The sequence below is a fragment of the Quercus robur genome, chromosome 4, assembly GCF_932294415.1.
Source record: "Quercus robur chromosome 4, dhQueRobu3.1, whole genome shotgun sequence".
NCBI classification, from domain to species: Eukaryota; Viridiplantae; Streptophyta; class Magnoliopsida; order Fagales; family Fagaceae; genus Quercus; species Quercus robur.
Window position 1 is genome coordinate 23,647,928 of NC_065537.1, and position 14,015 is coordinate 23,661,942.

The 14,015-nt window shown below is 36.9% G+C and overlaps 1 protein-coding gene across 24 annotated transcripts in view; it reads right to left on the reverse strand.

The window, feature by feature from the left end:
- LOC126720911 (nudix hydrolase 7-like) overlaps positions 1-14,015 on the reverse strand; it is a 226,398-nt gene that overhangs the window by 113,055 nt on the left and 99,328 nt on the right. For 10 of the 24 annotated variants that reach the window (XM_050423771.1, XM_050423774.1, XM_050423772.1 and 7 more), the window contains exons 1-2: positions 3,986-4,214; positions 3,801-3,866 (exon numbers count right to left, since the gene is read on the reverse strand). The exons of 9 other annotated variants lie outside the window; for them this stretch is intronic. In XM_050423771.1, coding sequence (XP_050279728.1) covers positions 3,801-3,866; positions 3,986-4,132 — 213 coding nt within the window. In that variant the 5' untranslated portion in view covers positions 4,133-4,214. Of the gene's footprint in view, positions 1-3,800; positions 3,867-3,985; positions 4,240-7,625; positions 7,713-14,015 lie in introns of those variants that run through there. 5 more of the 24 variants (XM_050423784.1, XM_050423788.1, XM_050423770.1 and 2 more) reach the window with 4 other exon arrangements.

Below are 14,015 nucleotides of genomic sequence, written 5' to 3' on the forward strand. Positions count from 1 at the left end.
GGCTTTGCTCATGTCTAACTTCAGAGCCATAAACCCCGACTTACCCTTTTGATGGTGTTTCATGTAATGCAAGGTTTCAAAAGCCATGAGGATGTTGTCAGTAATAACCCTGCCAGCTTGGAAGGCACTTTGGTTTTCAGATATCACATGAGGGAGGATAGCTTTCAGTCTGATAGCTAGGACCTTAGCAACAATTTTGTATACTACATTACACAGGCTAATTGGCCTGAAATCAGTAATGAATTCAGGGGATTTAACTTTAGGGATCAAGGTAATGTTTGTGCAGTTTATTTCCTTAGGGATTTTACAGTTGTTTAGACAATCAAGCACAGCAGCACAGATATCATCGCCAATTAACGACCAAAAAGACTGATAAAAAAGAGGAGGCATACCGTCGGGGCCTGGGGCTGTGATGGGCTTCATCTCTTTTATCGCTGTATCAACTTCTGCTCTGGTGAAGGGCCTAAGGAGGCGAGTATTCATGTCTTCAGAGACAGAGGGTTGAACTGCCTCCAATACAGCAGAAAAGTCAGAAGGTTGGGAAGAAGTAAATAATGTGCGATAGTAATCAAAGGCTATCTCTTTGATCTCGCTGCTCTTCGTGCACCAAGAATTGACAAAGTTCTTAAGGCCAGAGATTTTATTCCTTCTGCATCTATGAGAGGCCTTACTATGGAAGAAACTTGTGTTCCGGTCCCCACATTTGAGGAAAAGAGCTCTGGACCTCTGTTGCCACATTTTACTCTCTTTGTCTAAAAGATCATTGAGTTCAGCTCTTAGGACTTTAACCACTTCGTAGTCAAGATAACCCCTGGCAACATTAGACTCAGCCTTGGAGAGTTGCTTGCCTTTTGATTCAAGTTGCTTCCTCACACTGCCAAAAGAATTCCGACTCCAATCCAGGAGCTTCTCACCACACACTCTGATCTTTGTGGCAATATGCACCATAGAGGCATTCAACGAAGTAGGCCCCCAAGCCAAGGTAACGGTTTTGCTACACCCTTCCTCACTAAGCCACATCTGCTCAAATTTAAACGGGCGATCAGGATGGGGAGAAATACCTTCCAGCTTGATCAGAATGGCTTTGTGGTCGGAGGAATGGGTGCGGAGGTGTTGAACCTTGGTGCCGGGGAAAAGAGAGAACCAAGCATTGTCCGCCACCGCCCTATCCAACCTTTCAAGGACCAAACCGCCAACGCGTTTGCCTCGCCAGGTGAATTTATCCCCCACGAAACCGAGGTCCATAAGCCCACAAACGTCCAAAGCGTCTCTGAAGTCCTTCATCATTCCTTCTTGTCTAGCACCCAAGCCAAGCTTCTCATGGGACCAGAGAATCTCATTGAAATCTCCGGCGCACATCCACAGCAAAGGGGATCGCCGGTGGAGATCACGGAGAAGGGACCAAGTCTCGTGCTTCCTGGCCTTGTCGGCAAACCCATAAACACCGGAGAAACGCCATTGGGACTCTGATCTTTTCCCAACAGACGCATCGATGTGGTTCGGCGAACAAGACATCACTTCAATCGTAAGAGATTTTTTCCAGAACAAAGCCAAACAACCAGTCTTACCGGCGCTTGGATTGATCCAACAGTGATCAAACTTCAACTCATTGCATAAACGACGCAGCCTAGCTTCACCTACCCACGTTTCGGCCAAAAACAGGGCAGAGGGGACTTGTGCTTGAGTGACTACCTCGAGCTCTCGAGATGTGCGCAGGTTCCCAAGCCCACGTACGTTCCAGACGAGCCAACTCATCTCTTACGGCGGGGCTGGATGTCAGCCACCGCCTCTGGTAAAGAGATTTCATCTTGTGCTGCGCCGATACGGCCTCTGCGTTTTGGAGGAATGGAGGAATCTAGATGATCAATGGAGAAGCGTTTACCTAAGGTAACAACGGGGTTTTGATTTTCCTTGAGTTGGGCCGGCCTTTGAATTCTTAACCATTTACCTTCAGACTGGGTTTTGGTCATCGTGGTGTCTGAGTCCAGATTCGTTAGATCATTTAGGGGAATGGGCTCGTTGGGCTGGGCTTGAGAACATACAGCCGTTGGGCCCGCTGATTGGGCTTGGTGTGGCGGGTTACTCTGATCTTCCTCGGGTAAGGCATTTTTTGGGACCAATGGGGAAGACTCCGTCCTGTCAAAATAGTGAATGTCACTGTCAAGGTCTTGGATTACCTTTTCGAAGTCCCCATGGTTCGAAAATTTCAGCGGGAGAACCTCCTCGGAACTAACAAAATGTTTTTGAAGTGGAAAATCCGCTGCCTTGACAGCTTCAGATTTTTCCTTGTCAGGAATCACAGCGGGTGTCCTCGGGGGATGTGGCGGAGTTTCGGAGGAGGGATGTTGTTTTCTAGCCGGAGGGGAGGGTTGTTGAGGGTCGGTGGTGGGGTGAGTTGCTGTGCTCTATTTTTTCTTCGTAAAGAAACCTTGAACTGAAATAACATTTTTCCTCGAAGAAAGAAAAGGAGGAGCACGTAACCATGACCCGAATTGTTGTTCATCAGGTTTTAGGCTTCCTTCGCTCGCAATCCATTTCTCACAGTCCCTATCATTATGGGTGAGACAGCCGCACCAATAACAGAGGTTGGGGAGGCGTTCGTACTTGAAGGAGACCCAATGCGTTTTCCCATCTTCAAGTGATATGCGTCGGCCTCTACAAAGAGGTTTGGATATATCAACCATGACTCTGACCCTTATGAAACTCCCTCCCTCATAATCTGAGTCTCCGCTGGGGTGAAGGATTGTTCCAACTATCTCACAAATCTGCTCTGCAACTTCTTTGTTCCTGAACCTTAAGGGAATATCATAAACTTGAACCCAAAATGCAACCTTATTTAGTTCGGAGACAATGGTTGGGTTTTCCTTGTCGTATCGAGATAGGACCATAATGTGTTTGTCGAAGCTCCAAGGCTCCGACGAGAGAATACGCTCAACATCTAAGTTATTGTCAAAAGAAAAAAGGGTCGCATGGTTCCCAATGTTTCTGACTTTGAAACCCGATTTAGATCGCCACAGAGGAGAAAAAGTGTTGGCAATTGCTTCAAGGTTCAAAGGGCGTCTGGTTAGGAATCTCGCGACGATACCGACTTCATTGACTGCTTGCTCGCTTTTAAGGTTTAGACCGAGGCCCTCATTTTCCGACAGAGATAAAGAACTCCAGTGTTTTGTTAAATCTTCCATGTCTAGGGAAGGGGATCCAGCACTAAGCTCTCGTGGTGTTTCCCAATCCCCAGGAAAAAACCCAAACTAGCCTTGCACTAACACTGTTAATGCAAGGGACAGACTCTCCTTCCAAAGGAAGGGACTACAGTGCCATGGCTTGGCAGGGGTTTACAGAGAAAACCTTACCAAGACAAGCAACTTAACTTGATATATGCTTTTATATTTTGTTTCAAAAGATTTTTTCTTTTAAATTGATATATGCTTAAAAATATATGAAAAATAAATATTTAACCATGTATATTAAAAATATATAGAAAACAATAGTTTATAATTAATTAATACATTTATCCCATCGTATGGTATCTTAGTTTTTTTCAGGAATTGTTGTATCATTGCTTCTTAAGATGAAATAAGTTGGCTTGTTATGAAATAAAAGCACAGTGAATCAATGATAGCTACCGGCCATATTATCCAAAACAAAACTCTATCTATTGGATATATAAGTTGAAAATTTTTAAAAATAAATAAATATTAAATAAATAATAAATAAAAATTAAATAAATAAAAACCTCCTTTAAGTATTAGCCAATTTGTTGTAATAAAATAATAATAATAAATCTGGAAAACTGTGTTTACCTTAACTGTAGCTTCAACAAGATTTGCATGATCAATTGGCAATTTGATCCAAACACCTTTCTTCCCCTGCAAATTACATCTCAAGTTTATAACTTAATAGGAGGTACTGTCAGCTAATTCTACATCAAGTGGATACTAGACGCACGAAGATAAACTGATAAGATCAAAAGATACTATATATATACCTGTTGCCTCCATTGCGAAATTGAAGCTCTAAGCAAAGAAGGAAAGATCTTAGAATCTATGGGCTGCTCGATCTTCACTACAACTCCTCCATATGAATCATTATCTGAACTTAGTAGCTCAACCTGTTCAACTCTATTTTCAGACATGACTTGCTTCTCTGCTTCTGATTAAGAATGAAAATCTATCTCCTGAACGAATAACAAAAAGAAAGCAATTATGCACCGAGTTAAGCCGAAGAATTTATCCAATGGTAAACAACTTTCATAAATATATATATATATATATATATATATATATATAAAGATAGAAAATTCAACAGATATTATCTATAGAAAATTCAACGCAGCTAGTATTTGAAAATTCATATACGAAGGGGGTAGGTGATATGTGAGCCCCATTGACCCCATTTAATATATATTATCTTTTAAAAAAAATTTATAAACGCAAAACGTTAATATATTGGGTACGTTTGGATAGAACTTATTTTGTTGGAATTGAAAACTGAAAAATGAAAACACTCTAGCAAAATAAATTTTAAATGTGTGAAAAGTGCCGTGGGATCCATTTTTAATAAAAAAGTTGTTGAAAAGTGATATTTGTGGGTCTATGAACAGTGCATGGATGAGCTGTTCACGGTTGAAAAGTCAACCTTTGCGGCAAAAAATAAATAAATAAATAAATAAAATGAAACGCGCATTGCTCCTCATGTCGGGCGTTTTTGCTTTTTTTTTTTACTAGCACTTTTGCATTGTTCATGTCCGTTCATAAAACATGAACAGCGCATTAAAGCAAATGTATAGTAATTCAGCTATGAACAGTAATGAAAAAATTATTTTTTTATTGTTTTCAGTAATAAGTTTTTAATTTTTAGCAAAATAAGCGGTATCTAAACACACACGTACGTAACAGATTATTAGTGGTAGATATAAAAAAAAAGATGATATTGTTGATGAATTTAGATAAAAACTAATATAAGTTTGCTAATCGAAACGTTCTTAAAAATGACCTCCTCAACATAGGTCACCCATCGAATTAAACTTTTTTTTTTTTTTGGTCGTTTTTTCTTTAGCTTTATTATTCAACTGGGTTGTGCTTGATTTTTCTTTGGGTGATGAATTTCTCCACTATTCAAAAATTGCCAGCCACCCGTCCCACTATAAAAATAGATCTCATTATAAAAATTAAAAAGGCAATGGAATATATACTGCAGATGCTGATGAAGGAATCTTCATTCTGTTACATTATCTACTAATTAAATAAAATGTGGGAATTAAAATCTATTAGCACTTGTTATTAAATATTTAAAATAAAAGAGTATGTCCAGTTAAAAAAGTACTAAAAATAAGTTAAACCTGATTTCAATGAAATTGTGGATGCGAGACTGGTGGCTGAAATTTAGGTTGCAACTTTTGCCACAACATTAAATGTGCTTAACATGTAGGTACTTTAAGGGCATTGTTTATTTTGTCATAATAATAATAATATCACCGTACACCCTTGGTGCGGTGGTCACTCTACAAGTATAAATGCTTGTGGGGTATGGTAAGTAAGAGCCGGGATTCAAATCTCTAAGAGAGAGTTTCACATATATATACACTTAAATTAGGTTAAAGTAGAAATTCTATTTTGTATTAAAAAAAAATACTAATAATAAATAATAATAATAATGAGTTGACCACGTCACGAGTCACCACGATGTTATGGATGTATCAAGTCAAGGGTCATTGAAGCCAGGATGTATATTTCACACAGCACCTTAACTTGTCAAATATATATATATATATATATATATATTTATAGTTGCAAAATGAATAAAAAATTCTATGTACAGAATTATACTTATTTTGACTACCTAAAAAAAAATATTGAACGCTAGCTTGAAAATTCCAAGAATTTGAATTTAGCAAAAATAAAAGTAATGCTAGAAATATTGAATACAACATAATGTCATTACAATTTCATAACATTTCTAAATTAACATGCTAGCTAATACATGGGCCCACCACAATCATTAATTTAATTTCGTTTTCATTTATAATTTAATTTAGTTTTTTTGGTATATTAATTTTAAAATATTGTAAAATTGTTATGTCTTTAGCATTAACCACAAAATAGTCTTAACCTACCAAACATGTTATAATCCTCAACCCCTTAAACAATAAATTAAAAGTCAAAATAACAATAATAAAAATTGGCCCAAATAACAACAAATATAGCCCAAACAATAGTAAGATTAGGCAAAAAAAATAACAAATGAACAAAATATTCAACAAAGAGCTTATTCAAAAAAAAAAAAAAAAATCATAATTTCTTCTTTTTTTTCCTAAAAAATTGTACCAGCAAAGATAATCTAGTCATGAGTTCTCTTCAACAACATCAATAGCTCTACTCTCCTTGATGACTTGGCTCAACTCATATTCGCAATATGTATTATATCTCTCTCTCTCTCTCTCTCGTCATTTCAATCTCTCATATCAACAGTATCAGCAGTTCCCATTTTCACTTTATTTCTTATTAGTCCCTTTGGTCTTTTAATTTTATTAGTAAAGGGAATTTTAAAACTTTATGTATTAAGTTTCTTAATAATTAATCTAAAAAATATTTCCAAGGCTTGCCACTTTACGTAGTCATCAATAAGTTTCAATTTCCTCTAAGATTTGAAGACTTTAAGTTTTGTAAGCTAAAAAATTGTTTACATTAACAACGTAATCTTTGACACAATCAAACACTAAGCACTCTCTCCCTATTCCTCTCCCTCCCTCCAAAATCAAAATGGGAAATACCATTCATTTGCCTTAAGGTAAAGTAAAATTTTGTAAAATAATATATATATATATATATATATTGTATATTTTATGCTTAAACCATGACAACTAATTCTATTTATGAAACTAAACTTGAATGGGCTAGTATTAATTAATTGAGTTATGTATTGAATTCTATTTTTTCTTTTGCACGTTCAGGTTTTTAGGTAATTCTAATGTTATGTGAAATTGCAATAGAGTCTTTGATAAGTTAAATTTTATTGTTTTATGCTTTAAAATTTATTTTCTTTTTTTCATGTTATAGTTATATATTATAGATATTGTTTCTTTTCTTTTCTTTTTTTTCTTTTTTTCTTTTTTTTTTTTTGAAAGAAGATATTGTTTCTTTGTTTGTAAATGTTTTATGATTGAAAATGTCTACTAGAAAACATAAAAACTTAAAATAATAATAATAATAATAGAATAGAAAATTTACTTGAATTTTAAATAGAATTTTTGGATAAATTTGTTATTACTGAATATATAAAAGATATAACATAAAACTGAAATGAAAATCTCACAAATGAATATGAAACTAATACAAAGTAGTTAGAAAATAATGAAACATTAAAAAAGAAATATGACAATCAAAATAACTATAATATTTGGCAACGTACCACCAATTCCAAACAAATCCACATGAATAAAACAGATTAAAGAAAATATATAAGATTGGGCAAAGTTTTGGATCCTATAGTTATATTGAACCGTCACAATGATGGCACATTTATTTTTTTGCTACATGTCATTATTTCAATGAGTTCAATGCACTGAATGCATTGAACTCAAACCTAAGTCCTAATATTTGAAGAATCAGAAAGATTATATGACATACCAAGTCGAGACAAGGCCTCTTTGGAAGGGAGGGGCTGCCGCAAATGAAGATGTTAATTTGAACTTCGAAGAGCTAATAGATATAAACACACAGGTTTTTTTTAAGGTATCAAAGCAACATGAATTAGAAAGACGTACTGATAGCTGATTATATAGAGTCGTAACTCAGAATCAGGATGACAATTTCCAGGCGGCAGCTTTGTTGGTTTGGGACTTTCAATGGATTTTGTTGGCAATTGCAGTTAAATTTCGATTAAATCGAATTTCAAGTTCCAAGTTCCAAGAAAGTGACCAATAGTTTGAAAAGTATTTATTGCCACGCTTCCTGTCTATATTCTTCTCAGCATTTTTGTTTTCACATTTGAAACGTAAAAATTCCTTTTGTTTTCCTTTTGAGAGGATAATCATGCAGTTGGTATCAACTTTGATTATAAAAACTTCGCAATTACATGGGTTTAGGTCAGGTATGAGTCTGACCCACTTGGAGAACTTTAAGTTATAATCGGATAAGAGTTGAAATTACCCACAGGATTCAAAAAGAAATGAAAAAAAAAAAAGAAAAAGAAAAAGAAAGGGGTTAAAATTACCCAAATTTAAACAGATCATTATTTTTGGACCCGTTATGAGTCTACATGTGTTCAGATAAAAACATTACTTATACAACAATATATACTTTAGTTATATTGTCGTGGTCTCATTGTTGGAAAAATAGTATGGTGTGAATAAGAAATTGATATTTTCTATGTTCACTTGAAGATGTTATTAAAAGTGATAAAAATCCCGAGTTTCACATAGGAAAGGAAAGAGATAATATATAAGTTTATATGCTCATGAGTTGGACACTGGGTTGAGCTTTTGGCATATGGACACTGGGTCTACTTGTCCAAATAATAATATTTTATTATTTTAATTTTTTAGTCAGTTAGTCTATGCACAGCAGTTATTACTGAAACATAGTGTCTGTTCAGTAACGTATAATTTTCCATAGTCCTTCATTCATAAAAATACTACGTTTTCAGAAAACTCTCCAAGTGAGAATATTTTTGTGCATTCATTTTGTGTGAAAGAGAGAGAAAGAGACATTGAGTAGTTTGCAGAGCACGACCTTGTATGCTTCCTTTTCGTGTTGTAGATCATTTTATCCTAGGAGGTAGACGTCTGTGAGTCTCAAAGCACCACAGTGATTATGTGAGGGGCGAAATCTGTTTTAAGGAGATTGTGTCAAACATAATACTTTATCTGAATCATTCATTCTTTACGCATTTGGTCTATGAGTTTTTAATTATTTGCAGATTTCTTCTTATATATATTCAATATTTGTTTATTGTTTTTGTCTATCACATCTATTTGTGTTATTACTTATTCTTAGATCTGTATATTGTTCATTTTGCTTTATCATAAAAATAAATTGTTGAAACATATCCAACAATCTTAAAGCAGACTTTATATATTTTAATTTATTTTTGTGATTTACGGTGAAAGGGATTTTTGTGTTGATTGAAAAAACGCTAAATTGGCAATTGTTTGTATTCCTGCGCAAAACTGGGTTTGTGTTTATCTTATCGTGAATATTTATCTTCTTTGTTTTTCTATAAAGTTATTGGTCTTTGTCTACCATCACGTTTTGGTGTTGGTTTGACCGTTGTTATTGTTTGTAGATTTTTGTTTCCGTGGGTTGACTGTAGATATTTGTATAGCTTCATTGGTATAGTGTTTTTGATATTATCATAGGCATTGGATAAAGTTGATTTCATGCTAGACAGTGCTGGTGGTTTTGATTATATTATATAACTAGTCACTAACTCGTGCGATGTATCGGAAAGATATTAAATACAATATAAAATTTAATTTTGGTTTATTTGACTACAACACCAAAGTTGAATTTGTAAAATAAAATTATGTAGCTAAAACATTTGCTAACAGCTATACGTTTATATTATTATTATTATTATTATTATTATATCAACTTGACAGTATTTAAATATATGATATTCATTGAAATCATCTAGTATTGAAAGGTCCAATATTGTTTTGCTATGTGGGCCTTAGAAACCTGGAGGCAATACCTTGGTTGTGTTCATAACTATATCCAAAGTCCAACCAAAAGGATCCAACGAATGTGGTTGTGTTCAGTATTTAAATATAAGATATTCATTGAAATCTTTTAGTATTGAAAGGTCTAATATTGTTTTGCCATGTGGGCCTTAGAAACCTGGAGGCAATACCTTGGTTGTGTTCATAGCTATATCCAAAGACCAACCAAAAAGATCCATCGAATGTGGTTGTGTTCAGTAAAGCAGACCATGCAAAATCAATACATCAACTCATTTAGTACCATGAAATAATCAAACCTGGAAACTTGGGAGTTGAAAAAATAATTTGTTAATACTTGCCTAGCTTAAAGTTGTGCATTCGGCAATAAGCTACGCAAGTTTCTTAGAGGACTGGATTTAAAAGCCTGCCCTCCCCTCATTTCTACACACTTCCGGACCCCTCCAACCACCAAATCTTCTCCTAGACAGCTTCCAAAACGTCCAGAAAAATTTACTTCTTCACTTTTGATTAAATCCAAGCTTTTGGAGGTAACTTCTCTAAACTATATATTATTATTATTATTATTATTATTATTATCAAGAATATATCATCCTTCATTATAAATAATGTGACCTACAGGCTACAGCTGCAACCTATAATGGAAGTCAAGAAGGCTGTGAGTGCAAGGACAAAGAACCAGTGCACAAAGTATAGGATCACCAGTTCAAATAAACAAATCCAAAGAAAATTTAGAAAATATAAATAAGATTAAACCAGAAGGCATGTAAGTTGCAGGGTTCATATTGAAAATCCCAAAGAGAAATTTTGGGCAGGGTTAACAGACCATGGGCTAAAGCAATATAAGCACACAGTATTTTTTCCTTGAACTACCAGGGAAAAAGGAAAAAAGAGCCATTAAATAAAACATGAGAAAGCTTCCACACGTAGACAAAGCCAGTAAACTGCCAAAAACATGAGAAAACAACAGGTGGGCAACCATGCATCTTGTTAGTGTATAGCTTAGACTAGTTTAGCCCATTAGGCTTAGCCTAGTATACTGTACTTATAGTTTACTCCTTTTACTTGTACTGCACACATACCTAGCCTATATATGGCTCTCTATTGTACATTATTTCACACACATCAATATACAGACTATTCAGTCTTTCTCACACTTTATATTGTTAACATGGTATCAGAGCCATTCCTCTGACTTTCTGGTTACTGTGGACATCTCTGGCGTTCTTTCGCTGCCCTCGCCTTCATCTAGTAGTCACTGTCAGAAGCGAGTCACCGCCGTTACGCCCACAGTCCCAGCAACTCTCGGATCTCATTGTTCTGCTCATCCAACTGTCAAAGCAAAGGCACAGAGTGACAGAACAGACAATCCCGAGCAAAACCCAATCAAGAACGGCCAGAAAATACCTCACACACGCCTCCACGCACCACCTGAATTTTCTGCCTCACGAGCACGCGTTCCACGCGCCGCCACACGTCGCCACACGCCGTCAGTATCCTTCACGCACCGTATGCGCCAGGACACATGGCCTCCACGCGCCTGCTCCGTTTCACAAACTGCCACGTCAGCCCTAGAGTGACGTCACACTGCCACGTCAGCACACGTCATCCGTTGACCGTTGACTTGACCAAACCGTTGACCGTTGACTTTGACCAAGTCAAAATTTTTCAACAAGACCTGTCTTGCTCAGTTTTTCGCATAGATTCTGATTTTGGGCTCCGTTTCTGCATTTGAGGTCTCTAAATCTTACTTTTTGGTCATTTTCTTCATTATGGCTCAACAAAGTGAACAAGATATCATACGTCCTGTCACCATTATGTTGGATGGTCCTACTAGCTATCATGCATGGTCTCAGAATATAACTGTCTTTCTCAAGGGTCGTAAACTGTGGAGATAAGTGACTGGTTCAATTCCCAAGCCAGTACCAAACCCTAATTCCAAAGCCACAACTGTTGAAGAGTCTTCCAAGACTGCTGTTACAACAGATGATTATGAAGAACACCTAAAGGAATGGGAGAGTATTCAGAGTAAGATTTTGTCTTGGTTTATCAATACCTCTATTCCCTCCATTCATAATCTTCTTCCTCGTCTTGAAACTGCTGAGGCTACTTGGAAATTTTTGGCCGATCGCTATAATTGCACTAATGATTCAAGCTTGGAGTTTCGCATTGAATCAAAGCTTTATCAAATGCGCCAAGAGACAGGTCAGTCTATTTCTGATTTTTATTCTCAAACTTCTACTGTGTGAGAACAACTCTCTGCTGCAGATCTTCCACTGGTGTGCTCTAAGGACATTGAGCTCTTTGTCAAATATCAGGATCGCCGTAAATTTATGCACTTCATGATGGGTTTACGTGAGGATTTTGAGCCTATTAGAGCTTCTCTGCTTAGCCGGTCTCCTACTCCTTCTCTTGATACTGCAGTAAAGGAGCTCATTTTTGAGGAGAATCGTCGGCCTACTTATCACATGATATCATCTGATCATGTATTGGCTACACCCTCACCATAGCCTCCCATTGTTGCATTCACTGCTCCTCTACGAATAAACTCTGGGCGTCCCATTTCTCAGTCTTCTAGAGGTACTCACTGCAAGTTTTGCCGTGCCAAAGGCCATGACATCTCTGTTTGTCGCAAACTACAGAAATTTGTGCAAGAGCAGAATAAAGCTTCTCTTCCTCAGGCAGCTGCTATATGTCCTTCAGATCCATCGATTCCTACAGGTCCATCTTTGGCTTCCTCACTTACTACGCCTAATATTGAGGCAGTTGTTCAACAGGTTTTATCCCGCACTTCCACTGCCCTTTCTGTCACCTCAGGTAAACAATTTTGGTTTTTTGATATTGCATGTTGTAACCATATGACTCCTAATGAATCCCAATTTTCTGATAAGCCACCCTTAGAACATCCAATCATCATTTACACTGCTGATGGAACTCTTATGCTTGTTAGTCATAAAGAACAATCTCTTCTCCTTGTTTATCCCTTAGTGACACTTTTCATATTCCAAAGTTATCCCTCAATTTGCTTTCTGTTGGTCAACTTTGTGAATTAGGCGTTAATCTTCTATTTACTAATCATGGTGTGGATGTGCAAGATCCCCGGACTGGTCAAGTGCTTGGGACAGGTCGTAAGGTTGGTCGCATGTTTGAGGTTCATGACTTGAGGATTCCTTCACAAGTTGTTTCTGCAGCTGCTGCCACTACCACCTCCTCACCTGATCTATGGCATGCTCGTCTTGGTCATCCATCCTTATCTCGTCTTCAGTTGTTAGCTTCTCAAGGTCATTTAGGTTCAATTCAGTTTCAAAAATTTGATTGTACTTCTTGTCATTTTGGCAAACAAACAAAATTGCCCTTTAATAAAAGTGACTCATTTTCTTCTGCTCCTTTTAATCCTATACATTCTGATATTTGGGGTCCTGCACCTGTTCCCACTGAGGGGGGGATCTAAATATTTTGTCATATTTGTAGATGATTTTTCTCGATATACTTGGATTTATCTGCTTCACCATAGGTCTGAACTTGTGTCTATTTACCAAACATTTCATAAAATGATTGAAACATAGTTCAATCGCACCATTAAAGTCTTTCGATCAGATAATGCTCAAGAATATAATGATAAATTTTTCTTATCCTTTTTAGACAGTCATGGTACTCTTCCTCAACGGTCTTGTCCTTACACCTCTCAACAAAATGGTCATGCAAAACGAAAACATCGTCACATTCTTGATGTTGTCCGCACCCTTCTCATTTCTGCCTCTCTTCCTGAGCGCTTTTAGGGTGAGGCCGCACTCACTGTTGTGCACACTATTAATCATATTCCTTCACCAACTACACACAACAAATCATCATTTGAGCTTTTCTATGGTCAAACTCCTGACTACTCCTCTCTTCGGGTTTTTGGTTGTGCTTGCTTTGTCTCTCTTCCTCCTCATGAACGAACAAAGCTCCAACCTCGTACTCGTCTCTGTTGTTTCCTTGGTTATGGTGTATCTCAAAAGGGGTTTCGCTGCTATGATCCCATTTCTCATCGCCTTCGTGTCTCCCGTCATGTTGAGTTTTGGGAACATCGTCCTTTCACTAGTCTTTAGCAGTTTCCTGCATCTTCTTCCTCAGAGTCTCCCATTTTTACTGATCTTTTCCTCCCTCTCTATCTTGGACTTGTGAAGGATTCTTCAACATCGACTGCCTCTCCAAACAACTCATCTCTGGTTCTATCTCCGGCATATGACCCGCCTGTCTTGGATCCTATGGCACCACCCTCTCCTGAGTCTCCTGTTGGTCCTGAACTTCGTCGTTCCACTCGGGTAAGCATTCCTTCCCCTTATCTCACTGATTA